A 27,237-nucleotide genomic window follows, 5' to 3' on the forward strand; every position below is an offset into this window, starting at 1 on the left:
CTGTGCCGTGCCCCCGACGGTGAGGTGGATAACTGCGTCAGCCGAGAGGAAAGCCGCGCTAAACACTGAGATGTAGAGAAGCAGCGTGACGAGAGACAGGCGAGTACGGAGTGGTGCCTCAGGAATTGATATTTTGAATGGGACGGCACTGGAGAGTGGGCTGTCTTCGAGGAATTTTTGTGCTAATTGAGGAAAGCACAAAGTACTTCAGTCTTTACTCTCGGCGAAGTGGAATGGATAAAAACAAAACAAAAAAGCACCTCACATAGACAATAAAACCACATGCATAAAAGACATGGAAACTCACCTGGGAAAGAAGAGTCAGGAAAAGCTGTTAAGTCATTGACCAGCTGAGTAATCTCTAGCAAAAGCTTACAGGAGACAATTTAAAACCTGGGACCCAATGTCAGAATCTGAGATGTGTAAGAATTTCTTTGCGTTCTGTGGGGAAGGGAACTTGAAGCTTGTCAAAACAGTTTCTCGGAGTCGGGTAGATAAAGCTCACTAGCCACCTCTCATTTGAAGCGCGCCTTTGTGAGACTTAGGCTACTTTACTTTTCCTCGACCTGGGTAGGACCAGCAGATGGGCTGGATCCCAGTCCGCCCCCCTGCCTCCCTCTCCCCACGCCCTCATGCGGTGAACTGAGGTCCACAGCCCTGCTAGGCAGCCCTGCGCTCCACTGCCAGCGTAGTCATCTTTCTTAACTCAAAACTATTAACTTCTAGAATCCTTTTCACATTTCAAACCTTCACTTATGATAGTGATTGGAAATACACGCTGTAAAAACTCCCTCTCGATTCCTTTCCTGCTACTGAACCTCCCTCTTCCCCGCCAGTCAATAAAGCTATAATTGTCATTTAACCTGTAACGATTAAAGAAAAAGGAAATTGGGTTGTTACTATGTAGGTGTTTAGTTTAATCTTGATAACATTTCCTGCCATTTGGATTATTCTTTTTACTAGGTCTTACGATGTCAGAATTATACTGAGCCCAATCTATTTATTTATTTTCTAAGGTTTATTTATTTTTAGTGAACACAAGCCCAAATTGTTTTCTTTCTCACAACGTTTACTTGAGAAAATGATACCAGCGAATAAAAATAAATGAGAGATTTATATAAAAACATCTCAGAATACTGGGGAAAATTGTGAACTATAAACGAAGGAGAAACCTAATATTTTTCTTGAACAAAACATGATCGGAGCCTGAAATATTTATTACAGCTCTGGTTACCAGATAGTAAAAGAAACATGAAATGTAAATTATCCACTTTTAATGTGTGGCTAAAATGAATATGAGGTGAAGTGACACAAGGCGTCCAGTTGCAGAAGTCACAATTGGCAGAAAATATTATTACTTCTACCACTGAGAGGACAAAATGCCTTCCCCATGGTTGCTCAGAAGATTGAAGTATACGCAAACCATTAAACTCAGTGACACTAGAAAATTTTGCATAATATGCATGTTAGCCTCAAGCCATTGGTATAACTTACAATTTGATTTAATAAATGTTATAAACTAGAGTTATTCTAATAAAAAGTTAATAAACATTTTATTTTGGAATAATTTACATTTACTGGGAACTTAACAAAGCTAGCCCAAAGAGTTCCTATATACCCTTTGCTCAGCCTGTCCTAAAGTTAACATCTTGTATAACTGTTTGTCGGCACTAAGAAATTAATGTTGGTACAATACTATTAACCAAAATATAGACCTTATTTGATCTCACTAATTTTTCAACTATAACTTTCCTATGTTCCAGGATCCAATCCTGGACACCACATTATATTTAATCTAATAAACATTTTAGTGCCATTATTACTTTAAGCATAAAATGAACAAATATAATTAAGAAAGCTAGAATTTTATAATGCTATTTTCTAATCATCCCACTTCTCTCTGTTAATATAGTTACTCAAGAGGTAATTTACCTCAGTATTTACTGTGATACTAACTTTCTGGTACTCTTCAGCATTTATAATTTTTGTTATGAATAATACAGGTTAGCAGGAAGTAATCATTAGATTGGATTTACTAATACTTATTAACAAAATGCTGCTTCTCTGCATTTCCTCTTCCAGAGCCACCCCAACAATGAAATGTGGAAATAATTGTCTGTTTTTAGTGGTCTTAACCTCCCTTTTCTGCATTCCCCTACCCTCTATCTTGTAATTACTTCTTCTTACTACCGGTACTAAGTACCCTTCTGCTTCCTCTCAGTGCCTGTCAAAACTTGGATCTCAGGCATGCATTTGATACCTGCATATTACAAGCTAGCATGATTTTAAGTCAGTATGTTAATTCTCTTAGGGCATTTACTTTTAGTTTTTATCTCTAATTGTGGAATGAATAAAATGCCCTCACTTCTACTGAAAAAATTTCAAGCTTTAGCATGGGAGATCCTTCAATGGGGGAAATGTATGAAAGCAGAGAAGGCTCCTTGGTATCCTTTGTATAAGAAAAGGTAGCTGCTTACATTGTTTCTATAAAATTCATTTTAACTTTAATTATTTTATTAATTCTATAACCCAACTTATCGGGTTCCACCAAATTTCATATACAAAGAAAATAATATAGCCCGAAGTTTTTGTTCACTGGAGTCCTTTATCCATAGGCTCTCCAGAGGTGTTTTTTCCCCCATAAATATACAAATTTGATCATATCATCAAATTCAGCATCCCCTTATGGTCTCAGCATGACTGCTATATCCATGTTCCAGATGGGAACATTTATAAAATTGCTTTCTTGGAAGTTCCATCTATGTATCTTATTGCTGCCTTTATTTAGAAAAGATCTTTTTTTTTTTCCTTTAAAATGGATACCTTGCCATCTCCAACTATTTAGATGTCTACATCTTGTCCTTTTCTGTATTTCCTAACAGGTCCTTGGACTCATGATATACTCTCTAAATATTTCTTAGTTAATTGATTTATTTTTTAGGAATGACAATAGCTAGAGTGCTAATTCCTATGACATATGAATTGCCTGAAATGGGGCATAGCGTTATTCTCACGCATTAGCCTTATAATCCCCAAAAGTAACATCAAATATTCTTTTAGTTCAAGGTATTGTTACTCTGAGACCATTATAAATTAAGGTCTTACATTCTACAACAAAATCAAATTCTCTTAGGTGATAAAGGTAAATGGATTGAAAAAATGAAAGCTATATACCAATTAAACTCTTCATCTCTCTAAATTAAAATGTAGCATTGTCAAAGTAAGGACCTCAAGCCATGTAATTATTGTTCCTAAATAAGACCTATATAAAGAAAAATAAAAGTGGACTTACTGCCTTTCTTCCTAAGGATTCTTGGTTTCTTCATCTGTTCATTCTTAAAACAATTAGAGTTCCTAATTTGTCCCACACACTCAGCTATGTGCTAGAACATTGCCATGGTTACTGGAATAACTAAACAAGAGTAAATAAACAAAGTAGTTGTGTTAGCAAAAGAAAGAAGCGAATTTTAATATTTCTGATACTTGAATTCATAGTTAGTGGAAAAAAACTTACTGAATATGATTTTCCTTTGCTCTTAATACACCCTGTTTTTAATTTGAAGGATAGCATTGAAAGTTATTTTCTTAGAAATATATATATATATAATATAAATAAATAGAATTAGTTGAATCATGTTTCATGACCCCCGTTGTCAACTATTTCTACTAGAGGAAGAAAGGGTTTTAAGGGGCTTCTACTACGTTGAGTCATTGATTGCTCTATTTTTTATACTTTCTTTTAATCATATACAGGTATAAGAATGGCAGTGGAGTTATCAGGAGGGCCTTTGATAATGATGCTTCCTGTTTGTCCAAAACAAGAGTACTCATGCAGCAGGAAAGTTGGTAAAGTATTCAGAATTCATTTTTACCTAAACCATTTTCTTTGTTACTTAGTATTACTGATACTTCATTAAGCAGTAACCACTTACTAAGAAACAGAATTCTTAGATAATTTGAAGAATAATTTAAAATAAGGAAATGAATGTTTACATTAGTGTTTTCATGTATTTTTCTAAGTCTTTATTACTACCACATTGTAAGCTAATCAGCTAGAATATTCTCCTCTAGAAAAAGGTATTGTAAGAATATGTAAATCATTCTAAGCATGCTTGTTGGACTATCACTCCATACATGGTAAGCTACAGTTTTGGAATGGAACAGCATTTGTACACATGGCACCCATTATATAGCCTACTTAAACAGATGACAGAGAGTATATTCTGAGATGATGCCAAACCCATAACTTACTAGAGGACATGGTTGTGTGAACAGAAATGAAGTTTACTGAGAACTCATTTTGTTCAAGAGATTTATAAAGTATAAAATATATAGAGTTTCTTTTTAACCTTTCTTAAGGGTCATAGACACTTAAAAGAGATATAATTTTTAAAAATTAAATCTGTAATGATTCTGTTTGGCCTTAAAATTCATTAATTCATTCAATCTAGCTCTTGCAATGGCACTAAATCTCTGATTTGGTTGCTGCAGAGCTCCCAGATATTTTGGTATTAATTTCTTGTGTCTATTTTCTTATCTCCCATTCACTCTTCAATTCACTAAAACCTTTTTTCTGTTCATATTGTTTTACTGAAATGGCACTCACTTGGTCCTTTTCTCAGGCCGTATTATATTTGAACTGGAAATAACTATTAGAGAGGAAATTAGATATATTGGATATGCACCATTTTTGTTGACCAAACTGAATACTAAAAAAGGAGGAAAAAAATGAAGATATCAAAATGTAATATAATCCATAGAACTTTCTATTCTATATAATTCTTTTCCATGCTTCTTGGTAAGAAAGATCAGGCTCAAACCCCAGTATGCAACAAAACTTAGGCAGGAGGAAGTTTACAATGTTTTGCAATTATATTAAGCATCATCCTCCTTGACCTAACAAAATGCTAAGACACTTTCTGATGAATCAAAAGGAGATGGCAGTAGTTGAACAATGGAGAGGGTAAGGCTGTGTCTAGAGAGAGTATAGAATAAATTGTTTACTCTAGGGAGCTTTATAGGATGTAGTTGGCGTAAGTTTTATATGTGAATGATTTTTTACTTTTATAATGAACAAGCCGTAAGCAAAAGACCTAATAAAACACATTTTTTTTTTTTGCTTTCCATTATTTCCTTAAATGTTTCCAATGGTGGAAACATCCCCTCACCATTCAATTAAAACTTCTAAGATTTTCTGCTTATTCTTAGATAATAAACATATCTAAAGACAGTTTAAAGACAACCACTGTCTGAATTTCAGAAATTAGAGTGGTGGTTCCTATATAATAATTGAAACTCTGCATGTAACTTAAAGTTACATCTTTTCCCTTCTCTCAGCCAGTGCTGAGTTTAAGTACCAGCTTGCTTCAGATCTTTCCAGATTTGGATGCAGCATGAAAGGGTGAAAGAAAAAAATAATAAGAAAATTCTTACTTGAACTTGTCTTTGGTGGGCTAGATTTAAGTTCCTGGTATTGAGAGATATTTAGGGCTACCCTCTCATGGGTGCTTTTGTGGGTACTTGGAAGAGTCCCATCACTGGAACCTCTTACCTTGGGTTTCCAAGTGGATAGATCTTTATTTGAGTGGTAGATTTACATTCTCTGACTTTGCTACATCCAGAAATCTGGGGTGCACCTCGATCTATCCTTGTGAATGGGGCCCCTTCATCCCTTTCCATACCCCTATTGGGCTGAATCCAAAGTGAGCTCTTCCTCAGATACTGCCTACCTCCAGGCCATGGGGAGCCCTCATGTAGACTTTACCTGGGCAAATATGAGAGGATAGGCCAATCCCCAAACAGTAGAAACTCTCCTCTGTTACCACCAAAGCTGTTGATGAGCCAATCTCTTGGCTGCTTGATTTCTCTGGATAGGAGTCAGACTACAGTCACTATACCTCACCACTGCAGAGGTGAGACAGTAAGTTCTCTCAGTAGGCTTCTTGGTGGTCCCTGCACATCCAAATGAGTGTGAGGAAAGGGAACAGGCCCACCCTAATCCCTGCCCATCATGGATGGAGCACCTGAGAGGTACAGGAATTTTGTGGTCATTTCCTTTAAAAATCTGAATTTGGATCTGACACCTTACTTTGGTATGGAGCATCTCTGTCATCTTCATGTGTCAGCTGTAACTTGTCATTCAATGTCCTAAGATATTTTCTTTTTGAAAAATATGAAATTTGGGGCTAGAATTGAATTTGACTAAAATGTGAACACATTATGTTCTATTCTTTCTTGCTTCTCTACATGATCCAAAACTCTTGTTGTTTCTTTTCTTAGTTGATTAATAATTTAGTTATGGGGAGCTGGAGAAGGTATTAATAGAATTTTTCCCTTTACAACTTTTCTATTATAATAAGTAATATTTATTTGAGAATGATATTTTCCACCTATTTTATTCTTTTTTCTCTTCTGATATATAAAGGAAATAATAATAATCCTTTAAATAAACCTCTGAGGACTGATGTTGGACCATGAAAAATGCTACCTTGTGTGCCATTCATTTCAAATTTGGACTTCTCTTTGCCTACTGTGTAAATTTGTCTCTCTAGCAGTTAGGAATGATTGCATCTCTTCATCAAGGAAATCATTTCTCACATGAAATGTCATCTTAGGAAAAAATGGTAATATTATCAATCTTGCCATGTAAGATTTCTGACAGAAAATTCTCTCAGAGATGAAAGGTAGTTTCTTTTTTTCAAAGGAAAATGGTGTCTTACTAGGTGAGGAATGCTATTTTTGTTAAAAGAAGACGAGATCTATGGATGTATAGAAATTGCTTATAGTTCACAGAGGAGTGAAACCATTAACTACATCAATTTCACATTACTTCCTTCTAAGATTTTAAAATGTTTCAACAAGGAAGCAAACAAAGATCACTTATAAAACATAACTATGAGGCTAGATATAAAAGGCTATAGCAGACTTAGATGGAACATAAAATTGAGTAGTCTTGACCCATTTTATTTATCTAGGCACATAGAAATTACCAATGAGTCAAAGCTATTATCCATCCCACCCTGATTTTACTAAACAAAGTAGCCCAAGTTTATGAAAACCACTATGCTACTGCTTGTCATAACATCTGAGAATTTCAAGTGGAATTGTTGCATTGTTGGAACCAGAAAGTTGAGTTCTTTGAGTTATTTTGCCCCGTCATATTTGGTATTCTTAAATACACTCATCCTCATTTCATGTCTCTTTAAATAGGGCTGTGATTGGGGTCACTGCCTTCTTTCTCATGGTATGTTTGGTGAAGAGCATGACTGTGGTAATTTGCTACTTTGTCAATTCAGCAGGAACTATGGTTACCAGGATTTCCTTCCCTTTAGTAGTTTCTGTTTAGAGTTGGCCATTAGAGAACTCTGCATGAGGTTTAGAAGGAAGAAGCAGCAGCCATTGTGCTCGAAAGGTTGCTGCAGGGCCCCAGGCTTTGCTCAACACACTTAACACATGCTTGCCTATGTGTGCATGGGCATGAGTGTGTGTGTGTGTGTGTGTGTGTGTGTGTGTGTGTGTGTGTGTGTGTGTGTGTGTGTTGAATGGGGGGCAGTGTGTTCCTGTTGTTTTGGCTCAACCTGTTCACATGGAGCAGCACCCAAGCCCAAAGCTTCTCTTGTTCTCATGAGATCTCTTCATCTTTTCCAATTTCTGGGCCAGTAGCAAGGTAGTCAAAGACACCAAGCAAGGTGGCCTTGGTGTTTGAAATAATCAGTGGCCAGCATAGGTTCCAGTTTGTCCTTGTGGAAGAAAAATGTGTCTGTGCTTTACCCACCTGTCTTTCCAACTTTTATTACTGAGTCTCTGACTTGCCGACTTACAGTGACTTCAGGCTCACTGGCACACAGAGGCAACAGCTTTCCACAGCTCCCTTTATGGTCCCTTGTTATACACTTTTCTCCAGTCCTCCAACTATTCATATTCAGACCTTTATTTCCTCAGCTTCTGTCACTGTTGCCTTAGTTCTCATATCCATATTAATCCCTTATTCATAATGTTCTGTTTCCTTGATTGAACCATATCTGATATGATGCCTATTTATAAAAAGGATTACAAGAGTTAACCTTAGTTGTACCTCAGTGGAAGAGCTCCAGAAACCCAAGGTAAAAGGGATCTTGGACATGCAAAGAAGGAGAAGATACATGTTTAGCCTGGTAGGAGAGACTAAGAAAGTACAGAATAGCCTATGCCAAGAAATACCAAAGATCTTAAATGTAGCAAGGAAGTTAAAAGGGAATCTGGATATCTTTTCAAGTCTACCCTGTATATGTACTTATATTCTCATGGAAGTAAAATTAACAAGATAACTAACTCTCAAAATGTGTCCCTTTTTAACATATATTTAAAACTCTGTAATAGCAATTCAGTTTCTGCTCTCTTCTCTCTGCTTTCATATAATCATAAACACAAAAGAAAGGAAAAAGAGAAAGAAAATCCAGAAGGTAAGATGTTCCAGAGTTAACTTTTCAAATTCTCTAAAGAATTTGATGAAACTTGTGCTCCCAACCCAAAGTCCATGTGAATATATAGACAAAAATTTTTCATTCTATTTAAGGGCATTTAAGGACCCTACAAAGCCTGTCCATGTAAGCATGGGGAGTTTATAGACTCCATTTCCCACCACTTCCATAGCATTATTTTCCCCCAGTTATCCCCATCTTAGTTATTAGAATCATCATAACTAACTTGATGAAGCCAAAAACCTCAGAAGTTAACCTTTTAAAAAAAATTTTTTTTTATTGGAGTATAGTTGATTTATAGTGTTAGTTTTGGGTATGCAGCAAAGTAATTCAGTTATACATATACATACATATATACTTTTTCTTTTCAGATTCTTTTCAATTATATGTTATTATGAGAAATTGAATGTACTTCCCTGTGTTATATAGTAAAAACTTGTTTATCTATTTTGTATATAGTAATGTGTGTCTGTTAATCCCCAACCCCTAATTTATCCCTCCCTGCCCTTTCCCCTTTGGTAACCATAGTTTATTTTCTATGTGCATGAGTCTGTTTTTGTTTATAAATAGAATTTGTGTCATTATTTTAGATTTCCCCTTGTAAGTGATATCATATGATATTTGTCTTTCTCTGACTTACTTCACTCAATATGATAATCTCTAGGTCCATCCATGTTGCTGCAAATGGCATTATTTCATACTTTTTTATGGCTGAGTAATATTCATTACACACACACACACACACACACACACACACACACACACACACACACCCCACATCTTCTTTATTCAGTCATCTGTTAATGGACATTTAGGTTGTTTCCAGGTCTTGGCTATTGTAAATAGTACTGCTATGAATATTGGGGTGCATGTATCATTTCGAATTAGAGTACCCTCTGGACATATGCCCAGGAGTGGAATTGCTGGATCATATGGTAAGTCTACTTTTAGTCTTTTGAGGAATCTGCATACTATTTTCTATAGTGGCTGCACCAAAATACATTCCCACTAACAGTGTAGGAGGGTTCCCTTTTCTCCACAGCCTCTCCAGCTTTTATCATTTGTGGACTTTTGAATGATGGCCATTCTGACTGGTGTGAAGTGATACCTCATTGTAATTTTGATTTGCATTTCTCTGATAATTAGCTATATTGAGCATTTTTTCATATGCCTCTTGGCCATTTGTATATCTTCATTGGAGAATTGCTTGTTTAGATCTTTTGCCCATATTCTGAGTATTTTTCTTATATATAACACTTTTCCTTTAAAAGTGAAGCATTTTAATCCTTTCACTGTTTAAAGATTTTATGATATAAGGACATGATTATTTGCAAATAGCTCAGATGTTTGCTTTTATTTTAGTAGTATTTTCAATAGAGCCCATAATAATTTAGAATTTCTAGTTATTTGAATGGAGCATTAAATGTACAATGTGTGAGAAAAACATGGATGAAATTTTAAAATGCTTTAAAATGAATGAAATGTTTTGAGGATTTTTTTTTTAATTTTTAAATCGCTCTTTTCCTTATTGCAAAGCAATACAGGCTCAAAGTATTACAAACAAAAGAAAAAAAAAACCCAAATTCTGTCATCCAGAGAAGTAATTGTTGTTTGCTTTTGCATATACTATTTGCGCTTTAGAAATAAACATTCATGTTATGTTTTTTGTTTGCGTATGTGCATATACTAATTTCAAACAGTTGTTAGATGCTTAAAACATATCTTTTAGGAACCTCTATTTTTAACACTTTGCTAGCATTTAAAAAGTAATAAAAAGTTACAACATTTCTTTTATAATATTTTGTAATATGGAATTTTGATTAACACTAACTGGGTGTCACTCCAATGAACTCAAACTAGTGATGTTTATTACATTTAAGGAAAGTGTCCAATAACCTCTATCTTACTACCACAACCCAACTCAACTCTCATGGTGGCAAACCCCAATTCCAGTAAATTCCTTATGAATGAGGAAACCCCTCCTCAGACCTCAGTTTTCTTAACCTACAAAATGAGGGCAATGGAGGAATTCTGGCATAGGTTGCTCCTGCATATAACAAGGATAAACTAAGTGAAAGATAAAGAACAAATACATGAAGGCATTGGAGAATGACCAAAAGGAAACAGATTCTGGAGGGCAGTTGACATTTGTAAGAAGGGAAGTACTCAGACTCCTGTATTCACAGTTTATAGCGTAAGGACTGGTCTTGGTGTGCTCCCTGCAGACTGGCTAAAAATCTGCCACAAAACATCAGGTTTGGGGGCTTGAAGAGTGAGAGTATTGAGTTTGGGTTAAGTATACTTGCTGGAAAGTAAAGGGAAAGTCCAAGGAAGGAAGGATCCAGGGAAGGGAATTCTCAATTTTTTTTTTCTATGAGTCTTTTGCTGATGCCTGAACCATGCCTGAATGGGACACACTTTAAGCCAGGCCCAAAAGATATAGCCCAATCAAGTCGATTGCATGCTAAACCAAACCAAACAAACATATGTGTGTGTGTGTGTGTGTGTGTGTGTGTGTGTATATATATGTTAGTTATATATTGTATATATATGTATATATAACTAACATTCTTTAGGAGAGTATTAAAGACTCCAGAATGTTTGGAAAATAACATTTACAATATCAAAGATACAACCTAAAATTACTTAATAAACCAAGAAACATGGAAATTTGACTCATTTTTGAGATGAAAGACCATCAACAGAGATCAGTCTGGAGATATCCCAGATGTTGAAATTAGCAAAGATTTAAAGCAGTTACTATAAACATATTCAAGGACATGAAAACAACAACAACAACAACTGTGCATTATAAATGAAATATAGGAAATCTAGCAGAGAAATAGAAACTATAAAAAAGAAACATATGAAAGTTCCAGAACTAAAAAATGTAGTATCTTATATGAAAATTCATCAGATCTACTTAGCAGTGGAATGCAGATGATGAAGTAATCAGCAAAGCTGAAGATAAATTAATAGAAATTATCTAACCTCAGGAACACAGAGAAAAAATATTGAAGTAAAAATAAACAAGCCTCAGGGACCATATCAAAAGGTCTCAGATATATTTAATTAGAGCCCCAGAAGGAGATAAAAGAAAGGAATAATGGGCAGAAATAATATCTAAGGAAAACATGGCTGAATATTTCCCAAATTTGGTGAAAGGTATAAATTTGCACATTCAAGAAGCTTAACAAAACCTCAAGTGAGATAAATATGAAGAAAACCACTATTGTATAATAAAGAATTTGGCTAGCCTTGTCCCTAGTTCCTGGGAGATAACCTCTAAATCTTTGAAATTTCTTGGAGTGATAAGAATGTCTTTGTTACTCATGGTGGGCTTCTGGGACCATACCTGAGTTTATGCTAATGAGGTAACTCAAAATGGGGGCTAGCCACACCAGAAAGACCAACCATGTAATTACAGGGTTGGAACTTAGAGGTAAGTGATATGAGCCCAGCTTCTGAAGAGGACATGGTTGGCTGGAGATTGAGTTTAATCACTTGACCGATGATTCACTCAACCATACCTTTGTAATGAAACTCCAGTAAAAACTCTGAGCACTGGGGTGAGCTTCCCTGATTGGTAATTATACATCAGTGTGCCTAGAAGGCGATGTCTTGTGGGGACACAAAATCTTTGCATTTGAGACTTTATGCATCTCTTCACTTGGCTGGTCCTGATTTATATTCTTTATAATAAAACTATAATCATAAATATTGTGTTTTCCAGAGTCCTTTGAATCATTCTAGTGAATTATAGCACTTTAGGGGACTGTTGGGAACCCATGAATTTGTAGCCAGTAGATCAGAAGCATGGGTGACCTGAGAACTCTGGAATGTGCATCAGGCTTCTCAAGTGAAGGGAGGATTCTGCCCCTAACTTGCAAAATTTGACCTGATTCTGGGTAGTTAGCATCAGAATTGTGTTGCACACATCTAGACATGTTACCATCAACTTTGAGAAAACTAAAGGTGTTTTGAAACCTATGAGAGAAAAATAACATGTTGCGTACAAGAGAACTATGATTTGAAATGTTGACAACCAGAACACAGTGGAACAACATCTTTAAAGTGCTGGAGGGGAAGGGGGAACAAGACCATATCAACTCAGAATTCTATATCCAGTGAAAATGATCTTCTAAGAAATGAAGGTGAAATAGAATACATTTTCAGAGAAAAAAAACTGAAAGAATTTATTGTCAGTGGGCATGCATTACAAGAAACAATAAAGAAATTCTATAAGCTAAAGAGAAATAAAAATATGAAAATTTAGATCTTGATGTGGGGAGAGGGATGTAGAACTTGCAAATTATAGCATTGTATTGTGGAGTTTTAATGTCTGTAGATGTTGTACATTTGACAACTTTAGCAAAAACAGGCAAGGGTGAGTAAATGGACTCATATCTTGCGAGACTTCTACATTTGACATGTATTAATTCAATACTAACCCTAAGTAGCCCGTTAAGGATATGTATTCTTATCCTTAAAGCAACCACTAAAAAAGAATGCAAAGAGGTAAAATAAGGATCCTGGAATACGTAATGTTTATTCATATGCTATGTTTCAGCTAGACTAGAGATAAACAAACCTAAGTTAAACTTTTATTTCTTTATCTTCTAAAATGATGACAGCAAAATATTTCAATTAATGATCCTTTTAGTCAGGGGTAAGGATTAATGCTCTTTTCTCAGTTTCTCTGTTGAACTCTTTCTTGTTCTCCTGTCTCAGAGTCAGAATTTTGTTCATTTTTGTCTTCTGTGTTGCTGAAAAGAAAAATGCCTACTTTCTCTTCACTTAGTCAGCAGTCAACTAGTGCTTGTTTTCTCTGCATCCTACTTATTTGTCTCAACTTAATTTCCTGCCCCCTTTCTCCACAAGATCATTGAATCACACTTTGATAAATACATTGTTATTAAGGTTTACTAGAGGCAATTGGAACTGTAGATGTTTTAAATTAATGTCTTTCATTATGAGTCAGAAATTTGGTGAGTTGAAAAATTATTCTTTTTGTGGGTATTCAGCATTAGTTAGTCAACATGTCCTTGCTGTGTGTGGAGTGCTTTTCTGAATTCTATGGGGGTGTAATTATGTAGTATTTCCTGGAGAAACATGCTCTATAAAGAAGAAACAGGATAAACAGAACTGTGACAGAACTACAGTGAAGTGATTGGAAGGTGGGAAGCATGGGGGCAAATAAATAAGCTGCTGGCCTATTCACCAGGAAATCTTCACGGGCAACATTAAAGTTCTGAAGGACTTGGGTGTGCCTTGTGAAAAGTTAACAAACCTCCCTAAGTGGAGGGAGTATTCATGGATATGAAGTAGAAGTCAGATCGAAATATTTATTGAGTGCTGATTGTACTATATGCCAGTCACTAGAAAACATGAACTAAAGATAGTGTTATTATAAACTAGTAGGAAAGAGTACATGTTCTCATGGAAAAAAGACAACATATATAATAATAGATGCCAAATACAAATATAAATAGATGCCAAAGAAGGTCGTGAAAATGAACACCTAATTGCAGAAGTAAGGTGAATTAAGTGGAAGAGACTTTGAAGTGGGGTCAGGGCCTGATGTGATGGAGAGAAGGGGAGAGATGTTCGATGATGTAAGTCAGAGATGAAGTTTGGGGACCACAGGAATATGCTGGGAACAAGATGATAACAATAGGTTGGTGATGCATATATTGCTGCTGGTGAAGGTGATTTTAATAAAATTAATGCATGTCATAGAAAATATAGGTGATTATTAGGATAGGGTTTGTTTTGGATACAATGATAAATAAGATAGATTAGTTAACTTTATAAATAACTGGTTGTTAAATCTAAGCTTCTACATGAAATTATCATGGCTATTTTTTAAACATATTGTATGCTTTTGAGTTTCACCACTGCACCCTCTTTTTGCCAAATGAAAAATCTTATTTCAAGTGTTTGACCTACAATACAACAGTCTTCTGATTCTTTATATCCTCTATCTAAGTCTGTTCAGGAGGGTATAACAAAATATCAGAGACTGGGTAGCTTACAAACAATGGAAATTTATTTCTCACAGTTCTGAAGGCTAGAAGTCAAAGATCAGGGTGCCAGCATGGTTAAATTTTAGTGAAGGCCCTCTTCTGGTTCGCAGACTGCCTACTTCTTGCTGTGTCCTCACATGGTGGAAGGGGCTGGGGGTTTCTCTGGAGCCTCTTTTATATGGCATTCTTCCCATTCAGCAGGGTTCCATGATTTAAACACTTCCCACAGGCCCTACCTCCTAAAACCATCACCTTTCGGGATTAGCATTTCAACATATAAATGTGGAGGGGGCAAAAACCTTCAGACCCTTTGGTTCTGTGACATCATACCACCCTGGAGCTTGAATAGACTGATTGTTCTATCTCTTCTTCCTTCATTGATTCCATTTGCAGTTCATTTACCCCTAAATCTGGGCATTGTCCTCCACCTTCATCTCAGCTTTCTTTTTTCAGTGTATACTCTCATAACAACAGTAATTTTCTATCAAAACAGAGACCTCTCAATTTGTATTTCTAGCTAAGTTGGAGATACTCCAGAAGATCCAGAATCAATTCTAATGCAACACATCCTGAATCAAATTTATCCTTCCCTCCATCCTTCCTTTCCATCTTTCATATTTGTCATTGTCAACTCCATAAGAAGGCATGCTAAAAACATTTGTTCTCTTTCCTTTTCATATCATGTCAATGTGACCAGTCAACAAGTTTTGTCTTTATGCATTTGAAATATAGTATCCTGTCCCTGTCTAAAAATTTTATAATGTGTTATTTGACAGTAGAAGAGAATATGCCTAACATATATTTGTTGGCAATTATAATCATAAAAAGAGTAGTGAACTTACCATCGTAGAAGTTCTCTATACATTCTTTCTACATCTCATTCTCTTGTACACCCAAACCTAACCACTCTCCTAAATCACTTCGTTACTGTTAAAATTACTTTGTTAGGTATATACGTATTTATAGACAGCATATAATTTCATTTTGCTTGTCTTTGAAGTTTATAAGAATGGTATCTTCTGCAATTTGCTTTTCTTGTCTGTAATGCATATAGCAGTAGTCTACTCATTTTCTCTGCTGAATTACATCCCATTGCGTGAACATACCATAGTTAATTTATCTGTTCTCCTGTTAATGGTCATTATAATTGTTTCCATTTTTTTTGCTTTTATGAACAGTGCTATTATGAACACCCCATTCTAATGTATGTCTCTTGATGCCCATATACACTTTTCTTCAAGATCTTTTCTGGGAATAAAAAGACTTACTGCAGGTTATGTGCTTGTTCAGACTCACAAAATAGTGCCAGTTTGTGTTCTAGACTAATCAAACCAATTTACACTCCTCCTGGTATAGTGTAAGAGTCCCTGTTGCTTCATTTGATGGCTAATTATTTGTGTCAACTTGACTTTGTTGTGGGATGCCCAGATATTTGGTTAAATAGTATTTCTGGGTATGTCTATCTGGGTGCTTTCAGATGTGATTAGCACTTGAATTGGCCATCTGAGCAAACCTTCCCCAATGTGGGTGACCATCATCCAGTCTGTTGAGAGCTTGAATAGAACAGAAAGGCAAAGGAAGGGAGAATTTTCTCTCTCTGCCTGACTGATTGAGCTGGGACATTGGTCTTTTCTTTACCTTCCACTGGGACTTACACCATTGGCTCTCCTGGTTCTCAGTCCTTTGAACTTAGACTGGAACTACACCACCAGATTTCCTGGGTCACAAGCTTGCAGACAGCAGATCATGAGACTTCCCAGGTTCCATAATCATGTGAGCTAATTCCTTATAATAAATCTTTATATATATGTATTTGTAGTATATACACATATATTACATGTATATTTTTTCCCTTTTTTTCATGGAGAACCCTAATACCCTTCATATAATCACAAACATTGATATTGCTAGACTCTTAATTTTTGACAACCTGATGGTTGTGAGTTGATAACTTATTGTAGTCTTTCACAGTTTGTACTTCTCTACTTGCAGTGAGGTTATGAATATACTTATACAAGTCATTCATTATTTATGTTTCCTTATTTATGAAATGCCCCTCTAAGCCTTTTGCCCAGTTTTCTGTTGTGACATTTGTCTTTTTCTTGTTGATTCCATGAAGATTCTTCTATCTTGGATCCCAGTTGTAATCCATTTGGGGTTATATGTGCTATAAATATCTTCTCCCAGATTATAGTTGTCCTTTATCTTTATTTATGGTGTCTTATGGTTAACAAAGGTAATTTTAATGTAATCAAATGTATTAACTTTTCTTTTATGGTTAGCACTTCTTGTATCTTTTGTAAGAAATGCTTGCCAACCTCAAGATCATAAGGATAATCTGAATTTCTTCAAGTTGTAATGCATTTACACATTTCACATTTAAATTTTTAATCTACCTAGGATTGGTTTTTGTGATTGTTTGAGATAGAAATCCACTTTTATTTTTTTCCATGTGGATAACCAATTGTCTTAGCCTCAGTTAGTGAAAAAGATGCTGTTTTCCTAAGGATCTGCAGTTCCGGTTCTGTCACAGATAAGTCTCTATGAATGCATATGTCTGTTTTTAGGCTCTCTAGTGTACTCCATTGGTTAATTTCTCTATTCCAGTTACGTCCTATTTAATTACCAATGAGTCCCCTCTCCTTATTGTTGTCCTTTAGAAAATTTTTAACTATCTTAGATCTTGCTTTATCATAAAACTTTTAGACTAACTTTTCATTAACCCTGTTATGGTTTTGGTTGAAAATTTATGTATCATTTTGAGAAGATAGATATCTTTATAGACCACATACTAACATTCTTTTTAAAAAAATTTTCTTTAATGTCTTTTAAAGAAAATTCTCCATAAAGGATTTAATTTGTTGAATTAATTTCTAGATAACTTATATTTTTGTTATTATAAATAGTATCTTTTCTAATTTATATTTTGTTTGTTACTCATATAGAGATGCAATAGATATTTTAGATTGATCCTATATTCAGCCACCTTATAAAACCTTACAAAACTCTTACTAACTGAAATAATTTGTCTGTAGATATAATTTGTTTTACTATTATCTAAAGCAAACACATATATAGCATTCTTACTATGTAGTAGGCACTGTTCCAAACACTTCACAAATATTTATATAATTACCTCAACATCCCTATGAAGCAGGTTCATTTTTTATCCCCATTTTACAGAAAAGGAAACTAAGTCACAAAGAGATTAATTTGCCCAAAGATACAGATTTTCATTTGAACCCAGAAGGCGAGATTTAAACCCAGTCCGTTGATCTCTAAACTTCATGCTGAAGCAGTAGCTTTGCTGCCTCTCCAGTAGGCTGAAACGTTCTGATTCTTCCTTTCTAATACTAATCCTTCCTCCTTTTTTTTTTTTTTAACCTTTCTGTGTAGGTATTGTTTTACACGTGAACAAAGATAATCCTTGTCTTGTTCCTAATTTAAAAGAGAATGCTTTTGATGTTTAAGGAAAGATGCTTGCTGTAGGGTTTTGGTTATGAGATTAAGGAAATTCCTTTCCATTCTTAGTTTGCTAAGAGTTTGGTTTTCTTAAAATCTTGAATAGGTGTTGAATTTTATCAAGTGGTTTCCCCTTTAATTTGTTTATATGTACTGATTTTTGTGTGTTGATCCTTGTATCCCTGGGATAATCCCAGCTTGATACTGATGTGTATTTTTCTAAATCCTAATGAATTTGGTTTGATAATATTTTGCATAGGATTTTTAATCTATTATCATTAGTGAGAAAGGCTTGTGACTTTATGCTTTTTCACGCTGTCTTTGTCCCTGGGTCTCTGGGCTGGGGAGGTGGGCAAGGTGAGGGCGTGGCCTCGGGAGCGCCCACCCACTCTCTGCCCCCTCACTTTGTCTCTAGAAAAGGAGCGGGATGAGGGCTTCAGGGCTGACTCCCGAGCCCCCTCCACTCGCGGCAGAGCTCACCGCATCGACTTCCGCGAACCGGAGCCTCCCGGCGCTCCCTCCCGGCCCAGATAGAGGCACGACCCAGACGGTTCAGCAGGGCGATCTCAGGGCGACAGGTGAGTGCTCGCGGAGGGGCCGCGGAGGGGCCCTGAACGCCGCTATCTGCTTATCGCCTGCCTTAGGGTGGGTCGGGATGGGCAGGGATGGGAACCTGAGGGCAAGGGTCATCCCCAGACGGCTCAGAGACTTCTTGTTCCTCCCAGGCAGGAGCCGCCCTTGTCCCTCCAGCGAGCGCAGCGCAGGCAGGACATCCCGTCTGACCACGCGCCTCTGCAGACGGCTAAGGTACCACTCTCCCGTGGGCTTCCTCTCTGCGTTGTGACCCCACCAGTAGGGCACTGGTCAGACGACCTGAATAACCTAAGTTTCAGTTTGTTTCATTCTATTTGTCTCTATAACCTAACTTTTTGAGGGGAAGTGGAGGGATGCAGGTGAGTCCTGTCTTCTGGATCTGTCTTTGTCACTTCACTCCTCCGCCCCGGCTGTCAAGGTTGTGTCAGGGACATTTCCACTTCCAGACTGGAATGGTAACTTGTGGCAATTCAAAGCCAGTTTAGACCTTGACTTCACTTATGTACTTCAGGCCGATTTAACAAGCAGTCAGTAATCTGGGAAACTTGTGAAAAGAACCATGTGAAAATACCAAGATTTTGCTGAATGTCATTGGTGCTGCACCATTTCATATTCTCTTATATTACCTTTATTGTCTTTGTGCTCCTTCGTGTATGTATGTTAACTTTCTCTGACCAGCTCCTGAACACCCGGAGAAAAGCCAGGGATCCACCAGACATCAATACAGAACAAATAATGGGAGCATCAGTAACTTTGAAACTTAAAATAGAGCTTGAGCATCCAACATCATTTGGGTTAAGAGATTGGAAAGCGTCAATTAAAAAACAAGCAAACCTTTTATCATGGGATGGGCTGCATTTTGATCCACTTGGTTGAAATATGTCATGGTAGGAGTCTTGGATAGGGAGACAGGAGACCTGAGAACTTGCTGGGTCATATCACTGAGAATTTTTCTAATCTCTAAAGGCACAAGGTTGGAGCACATGCTTTTTAAAGTTTCTTTCAGCTTTAAGTGTCTGTAATGAAATTAATCTATCACAACTTCATAAACATGTGCTGGATTTCAGTGGCTTCTGAAGACTTTATCAGGAGGCTGGTAAAGCTGTAATTGTAATATCCTTTTGAAGGGAGGTCTGAGAGTTGGCAATTCGAGGAAAACCAACAAATACCTAGTAGGCAAATTTGGCTTGATCAAAACCAAGTTCATAAGTATTACAATTTTTCAGGTTTAAACAGATCATCAAGTAATTGAATAATTTTCTTTTAAAGTTAAAAACATATCCCCTCATTGTTTTTTCCTGTGTAGAATATGGATTTTGTTACAAGATGGTTCTACCTACCACTGGGCTGCATGATGCTGATCAATGAGATTAATGCTGATTTTGAATTTCAAAAGGGGGTGCTTGCCAGCAACAGCCCAGGGATCATGGAAGACATTGATCTCCAGTGCTGGAACACTTGCTCTTTGACACTGATAGATCTCAAGGAACTCAAGATAGACCACGATGTGGATGCTTTCTGGAATTTCATGTTGTTCCTGCAAAAATCCCAGTGGCCGAGACATTATAATGTCTTCTTAAGCATAGCTCAGGATTTCTGGGATATGTATGTAGACTGCTTGCTTTCAAGATCTCATGGAATGGGCAGAAGACAGGTGATGCCTCCCAAGTATAATTTTCCACAGAAGATTACAGGAGGTAATTTAATATGTACTTAAGAGAATAACAGTTTAGTTTTCCTAAAAACTCAATAGTTAATCCTTCTGATTTTCCAAGTTTACCCAAGAAGATAGAAAATTTGCCATATTTTCTCCTAATATGATTGGTTTTGATTTTTACTTTTAATTTTTTTGTATTATTTAGGTCTGATGTACAAATATTTGATTCTGCTATTTAGCCCTGTAATTATATTACATTTGTTGAAGAAATTTTTAAACATCAGATAGTGTTTAGGCTTTTGAAATTAATTTTTTCAATAGAGTTGTTTAAAAGGAGGGACTCTTAAGAGTCAGATTACAATAAATATTAACAGTTTCTCTTCTCTAACCTTATAGGACTGGATTTTAACAAAACGTGAGTTTTACATTTAAGAGAACAGAGAAAATACCTCAAGCAAGATGACACCAACCTGAAAATTTAACTCTGTCAGTATTTATGAGTATTAAATGTTTCCTGTAGTATTTATCAAAATTGTTGTTTCTAATTCTTTAATATTGGTGAAAGTTGTATTTTTGTTGATATGTAGTTGTTTTATGGCTATTGAATTATCATTCCCATCTTTTCAGGTAACTTGTCAATAATTTTTTATTTAAAAGACACCTTTTAAAACATCTTCATTTTAAAGAAAATACAGCTTAAAATGCAAATGCAAAATGTTTTTAATACAATGGAGTAAAATTATAACCAATTTTATATGGCAACTTATACATAATATTGACTTTAAAACTCTGCCAAAACTGATGTCAGTATTATCCTAATAAGTATTATTTAATCTTGATGTAGTGTACTGTGTGGCTTCTAATATATGTATCTCATCACTGAGCTTATATATTATTTTTCTATGCATTAGGGCTAAATTTTTTTTATGTTCCCATTTTATTGTCTTCATTTTTAAAAAGGAATAATAAACAGAAAGGCAGTAAGGAACTTCATGTTAGTAAAGTGCAGTTTGATAGAAGTTTTTTCTTTAGTCTTTAACTGTTATCTCAGGTATTTTCTGTACTTCCTGTTTCTAGCACACATCTTTTTCCAAAAAGAATATGAAGCTTTAAAGAAATATACCAAACAATAGGATAACATGAAGTAGATGAGGAAATTGGGATAATGAGAGATAAAGGCAGGAAAATAATAATATGGAGTTTAGTTTTATACTTTTAATGTTTAGATTCATAATTAGTGTTTAGATTCATACTTTAAAAGTTTAGATTCATACTTTTAAATGCATGTCATAAAAATCTATACCTTTAATAAAGGGTAGCTGTAAATTTGGTCCAAGTTTCCTATTTTCAACGTGAAGAAGGATTCATGAGCAGTTTCAGGATTCACAATGTGTTAAGAAAAACCAAACATGTTTGGGAGAAGCCCAGCTTTTCCTCAGACTAGGGACTGATAGAAATCTGTCCTTTAAGTGTTTATAATGGCTGTCATTGTGTATGGCACCATGTTTTTTCAAGTATCCCAGCAATGATGGATTGCCTTCAGTGCAAGCTGATGCTAGCACCTTCAAACTAAATTAAATATGAACAATTTTAAAAGCAGCAAAAATAATACAGAACAAGTATACAACTGTCTTTTGGTTTGACTTGATCCCAGGATAAATTTTGAATTAAAGGAGGGGGCCTGACATTTTTTGAGTTATGGACCATTTTGAAATTCTGATGAAGCTATAGACCCTTTACTAGGGGTTTTATATACACACACTTATCATTTTAATTAATTTAATTAAACCCTGTATAATTTCAGGGGTCCCATGAGCCCCAGGTCAAGAAGCTCCAATATTAAAGGATGAATGGACTGCATAGCTTTCAGGTATTCTTTTACAAATATCATTTTATATAGCTGAGTTTTGTATAATAACTGGTTGCAGATAATATGAGGTTGTAAGTCTAATAAATTCCTAGATTGAGAATATTTTATCTTACCAATTATGGGTAGATCCCTAAGCTCAGAAAATCCATTTGCCTGGAGGATAGGGCTATGTTCTTTTATAAAAATGACCAGGCAGATACCCAAGAAGATGCCTAATTCATTTCTTGCTATAGAGACACACAGGGTCATGATTTTCCTTAGAAAACAGCTCTCTTTTACAACACGTGGGTAGGTGATTGAAGTTCAGAAGTTCAGTGCCATAAAGCACGACCATGTAGTTTTAGTCTAAAAAATTTGTCCCATCAGTTGTCATCAATCATAGTTGTCGTAAAAATTTTATTATAGCAATGATGACCTTTTTAGTGTTAATAAATTGTTAGCCTTCCAAAATAGATTAATTGCAAATGGTTTCCCAGTTCTTCTAGTTGAATTTGCATGCTACCATGGATTACTAAACATATTAAAAATAAGGACATTTGCCCAATGGGCATTCTGGTTTTAAAGCAGTTCATTAAGATGGCTCGTAAGCCTTTTTGATGTACTTAGATATGTTCTGTTAAATTCCCCCAGTTTTTGGCACAAATCATGTGATTTGTATATAGAAAATTTTATTCTTTTTAAAAAAAATTATTCACTTATTCATTCATTCAACAAGAATCCATTGAGCTTGGAGGTACACTGCTGAGGAATCCAGACATAATCCTGACTCCCAGAGCTGTCATTGCTGTAGGATAAAGGTATAGCAGGAAATAATATCACTAACTCAAAAGCAGTTTTGTGATGCCAAAAAAATTTTTTTGAGGTAGAAATGGTAGCCAAAATGGGGTTGAGTGGGGAACAGTATGTGTTCCTTTTTGGCCCTGTTCAGTATCATCAGAGTAGATCAGACAAGGCATCATTTGAAAACAAAACAAAACAAAACACCCACACACCAATTCTTGCAGTGGTATCACAGCTTTGGATTTATGCTGAGCTCATACAGCTTACCTCATAATCAGTTATTTTCCAGAACCCTGAAAGCTGAGGAGGGGGAAAAGGCAGCAAAACATCTAATATTGCTCCTAAAACATTTCTTCATGAGGTGGTACAGTGGATAATAATTGAGTATTTGTGCCTTAAGTTTCTCTACTCTTCTTATAGGTTTTTTAAAATTTAAATAAATGTTTATTTTAGAGTACTTTTGGGTTTGCAGAAAAGTTTCAAAGATAGTCCAGAGAGTTCTTGAATACTCCTCAACCATTTTTCCTGTTAACATCTTACATTAATATGGTTTATTTGTCATAACTAATGAACCAACATTGACACATTATTAATTAAACTTGATATTTTATTAGGGTTTCACTAATTTTTCCCCTAAAGCCCTTTTTCTGTTCCAGGATCTCATTCAGGAAACCACTTACGTTAAGCTGTCATATCTCCTTAGGCTCTAAGAAAATGTTTTTGATGACCTTGATGATACTAGACAGATATATTGTAGGATGTTCCTTAATATGGGTTTACCTGATGTTTTTCTTATGGTTAGACTTGGGTTGTAGGCTTTTGGGGGTGAAGATCACAGAAGCAAGCACCATTCTCAACATTTCTTATCAAGGGTACATGCTGTCAGCATGACTTAAAGCACTAATGGTGTTTAACCTTGGCTAAGGTAGTGTTTGTCAGACTTCTTGGCTGTAGAGTTGCTTTTCCTTCCTTTTGTGTTATATTCTTTGGAAGAGAGGTACTAATCATAATCCACAGTTTAGGGAATGGGGAGTTGTGTTCCATTTCCCCGAGAAGGGAGTATCTACATAAATTATCTGGAATTCTTTGTATAGGGGATTTGTCTTCCCTCTCTTCCTTCTCCCTTCTCTCCCTCCCTTCTTCCATCATTTTTTATATCATTATGGACTTAAGGACACTTATTTATACTTTGGGTTATAATCCAATACTATATTAGTTACTTTGTTCAAATTGTTCTAGCTTTGGCCACTGGGAGCTCTAGGATGCTCCAGACTTATCTGGTATATTTCTGCACCATCCCTAAAACCACCCATTTCTCCAAGGAGCTTATTGGAGAATGTTATTAGAAATCAAGATCTGGGTAAGGGGTGTATCTATAGATTTTTGCATGATAGTACCAGGGCAGTACCTAGATGTCAGGGGCTGCCTTTTTCTTTCTCAGAAATCATCCTTGACATTTTCCTTGACTGTAAACTAAATGCAAAGCAATTATGAAACATGGTTGCCAACAAAACTAATGTAAGCTTAGGCTGTGTTGGAAGAAGTTGTGTAAAAATGAGAGGGACTACTTTTATTATATTCTCTATGTGTCCTGTTAAACCTGAAAATCTTTGTCCAGTTCCATTGGTCTCAGGATAGAGGAATAGTAACAAATTGCAGCACTTCAGAAGGGTCTGGCCAGATTCATAAAGTCTGGAATGATTAAATAAGAATGATTAAAGAAATTGGATATTTGACCCGAAAAGAAGTGGAGTGAACATCACTGTTTTTTCCTGAAGGCAGACTGAGGACCGGATGAACAAAAGTTATTCACCCATTTATTCACTGGTTTTCATCTAATATGAGCAAGCACTGGATAACAGGTCTAATCATTGAAGGAGCTCCCTTGTGCAGTGAAAATCTTCCTGAAGGGTGTTGAAACTGCTTTCATCTGTACTCACTAAACTCCTTTTTATTGTTTTGACTTTCTTTTCATTTAGTTTATTATCAGGAGTATGTTTGAGAGCTGAAATTTTGTCTCAACTGACTCATGAAAGGAAATATACTGTCCACCTTTCAGCCAGGCTGAGTGGGCGAGGCAGTACATCCCCTCAGGCTCAGGAGTGGTGTGGGAGCACAGGGTGTGAGGAGAGACAGACTTCTCAGTGTCATTGTCAGACAGAGGGACTGATTCACTGTCTCACTGCCTGGTGGCTGGAACTGTAATATGCAAACTTGGGTGCTGTCTACCAAGTACACGTGTCTGGATTAAACGTTACTACCCTCCATCCACCTACATCTCTTCCTCTGCTAAATGGCTGCTGGGTTATTGCCTGCCATATTTTACCTTTCCTCTTCCTCATGGGTAAGATATACAATGGCAAGGAAAAGGTTCACAGAAATCACAGACTGTTTTGACTGCAGTCAGTCCTTATCAGTCTGGAGGTACTGTATTACATTCAAAAAATTATCTTCAGCCAAGAAATATCAGTTCTATTCCTGTTAATGTAACATTTTATAAGCCTTACCACTTTAGAGAAGGTCTGTCACTGTTATGAAGTAAATACTTTAACATGTCCATGTTTAGCATTCCCTGTAGTGTTTTGTTGGCTGGACCTTCCCTTTGAGTTTAGGATTTTGCTGCATTTGCAGAAGTCAAGGTGAAGGCTGCCAGGAGATGAGGCCAACCTCACACTTATTCAATCACTTAATTTATTTACTGAGGAGTTGGTTACAACAATGAATGAGAAATGGTTTCTATCTTGTCTTAAGGGAGTTTAGAGTCTGAGGAAGGAACTTACAGTCTAAAAAATGGGGCAAACATTCTTTGCTCTTAGCCTTTAACACTTCATCTCAATTCTGTGTGTCTGAGATGTACCTGAAGTGTGTCTGGTGCTCCTGTATGGGTATCTCATGGTTCCATCTTCCTACCCACATCCATTCTTGTGTCTCAGTTACTCCCTTTTATATGTTATTTTTGTGCTTAGGGCTTCCTGGGAAGATGAGGAACAAATTATGCCTTCTACTGTCTTCTCGGGGTGGGGTGGGGTAATAAAGAAAGGGATTCAAGAGAGGACAGAGTTCACTGATAAGCTGGTGCATGTTATCTGCTCCTGTGAGCCACAAGGAGAGTGGGCAGCTGGGCCACGGTGAGAGGCTGCTGGCAACTCATTCTAATTAGAACAGTAACAACAACTGCAGTTTCTTCTCTCATTGCAGATGCTACTGTCCTCACAGTCGGGATCATGAAAAATTCCTGGAGGAATGTGAGTCGGGAGAGGAGGAGTCAGGAAAGGAGGGAGGAGAGAGCAGGAGAGGGTGGGGTGATGGAGCATTTGTTTTTCTGATAATAAAGGTGGATTCTATGCATGTCTTCCCAACTCTGCACTTAGTAGCACCATGTTGCTAGCTTGAAATTAGTCATAGTGGGAGTATTTATACCATGCAAATTGCCAAGCATTACAAATGAGGGCTTTTTTCCCTTGAAGAGCTGGTGGTTATACATTTAGCACCAGTATACTGCACCCGATAGGCCTAGAGTCTAGACTCAAATTCCATTGTATTTTCCTGTCTGAGAAAACAGGCTCTTGTCTCTCCCGGCCTTGGACATGAACTCAACTTTACAGCTTCCTGGGTGGATAAGGGGGTGGATGGGCATAGAGACGGGCTGTGGAAGCCTCATAGCAGCACACAGGGACACAGGCACTTTTCTCTACATTCAGCATTCAGGCATCTACCTCCTATTCTTCGGCAAGATCCTTCCACCACCAAAACTGTTTTCCCCCACTCTCCCTTTCCCTTCCCCATTAAAGAAGACAAGTAGCATTGGAGTTTGTTTCTATATTCCATCTGTACTTTTGTTTTTTATTTTTATTGTTTAGTTCATGACTAACATTTGCTTTTTGTAGGCGAGGTAACTTATTTTACTTTTACCAATATATTTGTTGCAAATGTTTTTGCTGCCCACTATTTATATATACTTATAATAACAATATCCTGATTCCTCATATCCATATGCTTTGGATGGTATTGGCCTGCTTCTGGCTCTGGGAGTAGACAGTCCTCAGATCTGGCCCAACTCATGGTGAATGGCTCAGGAGTGGGCATGTAGCCAATCAGGGGACCCAAGATGCAGAGACAATTGCAGAGACTGTTCAGATATAGGCATTTCTTCACTGGGTATCAACCTGGGAGAATATAATTCAGGACCTGCTAGGGAAGGAGAAGATCCTATTCACAAAGTTTTAGTCCCTGGATCCAACAATGCTTGCTTGTCATTTAATTACTAGATTTTATAGGCACAGAATGTGTAGAAGTTTTTTTTTTTTTCCCTCGGCTTAAACTACTTAGAGTAGCTCATGCCAGCCAAAAGAGTCTTAACTGATACAGTATGTTCTACAGTTTTCAGTT

The 27,237-nt window shown here is 36.4% G+C and overlaps 1 protein-coding gene and 2 long non-coding RNA genes across 3 annotated transcripts; all 3 read left to right on the forward strand.

The window, feature by feature from the left end:
* Positions 1-27: 27 nt before the first annotated feature.
* LOC116153976 (uncharacterized) lies at positions 28-18,789 on the forward strand. The gene is made up of 4 exons (XR_004137757.2): positions 28-422; positions 3,754-3,846; positions 18,363-18,525; positions 18,673-18,789. It is a non-coding gene; the product is annotated as an uncharacterized LOC116153976 (long non-coding RNA).
* Positions 18,790-19,083: 294 nt separating this feature from the next.
* FAM237B (family with sequence similarity 237 member B) lies at positions 19,084-20,260 on the forward strand. Its single transcript, XM_064487591.1, has one exon. The coding sequence runs from the start codon at positions 19,851-19,853 to the stop codon at positions 20,256-20,258; it is 408 nt and encodes a 135-aa protein (XP_064343661.1). The 5' UTR covers positions 19,084-19,850; the 3' UTR covers positions 20,259-20,260.
* A 178-nt stretch (positions 20,261-20,438) lies between these two features.
* Positions 20,439-27,125, forward strand: LOC135321703 (uncharacterized). The gene is made up of 3 exons (XR_010381707.1): positions 20,439-20,684; positions 22,003-22,068; positions 26,047-27,125. It is a non-coding gene; the product is annotated as an uncharacterized LOC135321703 (long non-coding RNA).
* Positions 27,126-27,237: the final 112 nt, after the last annotated feature.

This window comes from Camelus dromedarius, chromosome 7, assembly GCF_036321535.1.
Source record: "Camelus dromedarius isolate mCamDro1 chromosome 7, mCamDro1.pat, whole genome shotgun sequence".
Lineage (NCBI taxonomy): Eukaryota > Metazoa > Chordata > Mammalia > Artiodactyla > Camelidae > Camelus > Camelus dromedarius.